Source organism: Cariama cristata, unplaced genomic scaffold (genome assembly GCF_000690535.1).
Source record: "Cariama cristata isolate BGI_N322 unplaced genomic scaffold, ASM69053v1 scaffold30052, whole genome shotgun sequence".
NCBI classification, from domain to species: Eukaryota; Metazoa; Chordata; class Aves; order Cariamiformes; family Cariamidae; genus Cariama; species Cariama cristata.
Window position 1 is genome coordinate 697 of NW_009602563.1, and position 3,574 is coordinate 4,270.

At 43.6% G+C, this 3,574-nt stretch overlaps 1 protein-coding gene across 1 annotated transcript in view; it reads right to left on the reverse strand.

Annotated features, from left to right (window-relative positions):
- Nucleotides 1–1,589: 1,589 nt before the first annotated feature.
- Nucleotides 1,590–3,574, reverse strand: part of ATP6V0A1 (ATPase, H+ transporting, lysosomal V0 subunit a1) — a 28,323-nt gene continuing 26,338 nt past the window's right edge. The window contains exon 19 of the mRNA XM_009694814.1: nt 1,590–1,683. Within this exon, the coding sequence (XP_009693116.1) occupies nt 1,590–1,683 (94 nt within the window). The remainder of the gene's footprint in view (nt 1,684–3,574) is intronic.

Here is a 3,574-nt window from a genome sequence, read left to right on the forward strand (position 1 = left end):
CACCCGGAGAAGCAGGACTGGTGTCACTGCTCCACCTGCAGACATGTTTCGATTTCATCTTTCATTCTGCAACCACCATTGTAAACATACAGCCAAGTCTACCTGTAAACACAGTGACTACCCAGAAGCTGCCCGTGCACAAGGATCCCCATGCTCTGTGCACACACCCGTTGCAGTGTGCAGTGCACACATACCTTTCTCATGTAATTTTAAACAGCCCTGCACCGCGTGGCATTTCCTCCTCAATTCCAGGTTACAATGATTCTCATTATTGTTCTAATCTGTTCATATACAAATACTTTAGACCCACCATCACAATTAAACACAACAGTTAGACACAGCACTAACACAAGCCACACACCCCCCTGCTCCTACAGCTACACCGAGTTGAAGAGGGCAAGAAATTACTCACATCTTGCACAGGAGAAAAAGCAACAGCTACCACAGGGAAATACCACCAAGACTCCACTGCCACGGGACTATTTTGGCAAGACTCAGCCTCTGTTCTCCCTTAAAGGGCTCCTTAGACTCCTGAGTATAAATGACAACATATGTCACTGGTCCCTCCACTCTTGCAAAAGCTGCCTCCACTGATGCCAAGTCTACATGAGCATTATCTGGATGTGCCTCCAGGGCTTTGCAGCCTCAGGGCTTTGTTTTTAAACAAGAAAGCCAAGAAGTTCCACTGCCAGTGGTCAGTACCTGAGATGACACTTTGCACCATAGCTCATCCCTCCTCCATCTCGCCCCACGCCACAGCAAGGCAGCCAAGCCCCCTGTTCCCAGCACAGCCTGCAGAAACAAGAGGTGGAACGGGCCTTTGCTGCTGGACATAGGACTTTGCCTGCGATACAAGTGTGCAGGTGCACAGTTAAAGGAGCATCTCTTCTCCAGGAAGGAAAGGAAGAGCCTTTCTTGCAAGGACAAGGTGTTTCCCCATCACTAGAGCAAACAGAGAGCCCCCATACACGTAACTGAGGCTGAGTCCTACTGCTTCATATCAGCTCCTCAAGCCCCAGCAAGTTCAAAGAGTTGATGAGACATTGTTTTTGTGGAGCTAGGAGAAGCACACCCTGGATTGTCAACTGCCCACTGCTCATAATTTGTTTCATCAGGGGCAGATCCTGCACATGTAAAACTTTCAGAACTTACAGATCCACATGTAAAACTTTCTTTAAAAAAAAAAAAAAATCTGTTCTCTAGCAGCAAGTGTTGCGCAAGCTGAAGTCGTTACACCTTTTCTCCATGTGCTTGTATGCCGACTCCGCCATAGCTGCATTTCTCTCATACTGCCCTGATCAGCCTGCCAGGGAATTCACAACACGAGAAGTACACTACTACACACCAAACTCAGACACTTCATGCACTTAGTATATTCAGTGGTAAACTTAAGGAACGAAAAGTTTCTTTGATCCAGTGTCACTCATTACCCAAGAATGTCAAAGTTCTTGCTTTGAAACACCATGGTAACACTCGAGAGTGCTGCAATAAGTTATTTTTGCTACAGAAGGATTACATGCAACTCAGACACAGGGGAGAGGGCTAGCCAGAAACACACAATGTTTAACACTGCTTGAGCGGAGGGATCTTTAATCATCAAACCTCGCCTCACGGATGGTATCAAAGGAGAAAGGGAGAAACTTGAATCCAGTGCCAGTGTAGAACTTGTTCTGGAACTCAATCCTGCAGGAGAGGGAAGAGTGATTTTTCATTAAAAAGGCAGCTCTCAGATATGAGTTAGCAATTAGCAAGAACTCCATTAAAAGCATGATTATTGACTATATTAAAAAAAAAGTTTTAAAGAGAAAAAGTAGTATTATAATGTAGCATATCTTCTGGCACAAACCCCAGATTTTTGTTTGATGTTTCTGCAGCAGAGTAGAGGAGAACTGTCCAGGTACTTCGATCTGACCCCCACGGGCAATAAGAAGGCAACAAAAATAGGATGAACTTCCTAACTGCGGTATCACTTAGAAGCACCTAGGAGGACAAAGCATTTCCTTTGAGATCTCATTACTAAAGTTCACATTTTAGTTAGAACAAACCTCAGTCACATGATGCTGTGCTTAAGACTTCCTCCATCAGCTACTTCTATTTATTTACTTAAGCATATTTGGTTTATCCCCACATGACTACTTCTGCTGAGCTAGAGATGTGGCTGTTGTCTCCAGCTGAACATTAACTTAGCCTTGTTTGCCTGCTTCCCCTAATAAACTCAGTTTAAAAAAAAGAATGAGTCTCCAGAACTGTCCAATGGTCAGCAACAGCTAAATAGGGAAGGAAAAAAATAATCCCATGATTCATAGTAAAAACAAGCACAATGTTTCATGAGCCTCATGAGAAACACTTTCCATCACGCGATCCACTAAACCTGAAGTCTCTGTAGGAATCAAGTGACAGCAAATTGTAGAGCAATTTAACACAATTCAGGAGAAGTATTTTTATGAAGCACAAAAAGGCACACTTGAATTATTTTTCCCAAATCAGGAATCATGGCAAACTCCAGAGCTGCCGGTATTTCAGCTGGTAAAAAGTGATTTCCCAACAGAGCTCAGGAGGGAAACGTTCAGAAAAACAGATTTCTGCTCCTATCTTGTGCTGCCTGTTCATGCAGATATGCAGACTTCCCTGCAGAGGAATCCCTAGGATGAGCAGGATTTTCCGTGTGGGAGGAAGGGCTCCTTGCCAACATGCTCCAGTTTTTCAGGAACCCTGATAATCTCCGTAAGTATCCTGTGACTAAGTAACTATTCTGTAAGCAAAGGGAAATAAGAGGCAGAGGGTTGGGTATCTGAGTCATGCAGAACCCACTGTAAATGAAATTTTAACCCTGATGATTAACTGTTCCAGCTGGCCCTGACATCTGAAAGCTCCTTTTGGACACACTCAGTTACAACTGGCCACAACTGGATGCTTGAAGCTCAGGGAGAGGCTGTTATAAGGTTAAGGAACTAGTGAAAAAGTTTATTTAACCAAATAATCACGGCTTAAATGTTCTGTGTGTTTTTTCTGCAATTGTCTACAGGAACACTTAGAATCCAAGGTCCTTTTTTAGTATGAGATACTGCTGTTTCCAAAATGACCGGCTATCATGTGTACCAGCTCTGTTGCTAAACTTTGCACTGTGTGCAAAGTGCTGAAGTTCTGCAGAAGAATTTACTAGACAGTTAGTACCGCACTGTAAATAAACAGACTAGAAAGCTTTCTGGCAGTCAGCATTAAAGAAAACCCACTCTTCAGCTTTTTTGTATTAATAATTAGCTTACGTGTTAATTGGACTGTAATTATACGGATTTTCCAACCCAACAGAGTCATAGAATAGCTATACTGTCTGGAAAACCATGCAGCTCACAGTCCCATAAGCAGAAGCAACTGCAGAGACGGCTGTTGAACAGGAACCCTAACTTTCATTTAGTACAAGTGCAAATTCCTATTGGTATTTGTGTTCTTAAAGGCACGTGCCAATGCCTGGAGTTGGCTGCGATTCAGAGCACACCTCAAAGAGGGCAGCCTACGGCGCACCTTACAGTCAGAATGCAATGGGGGTGTTTGCGTAGAGATTGTTGCAGTTACT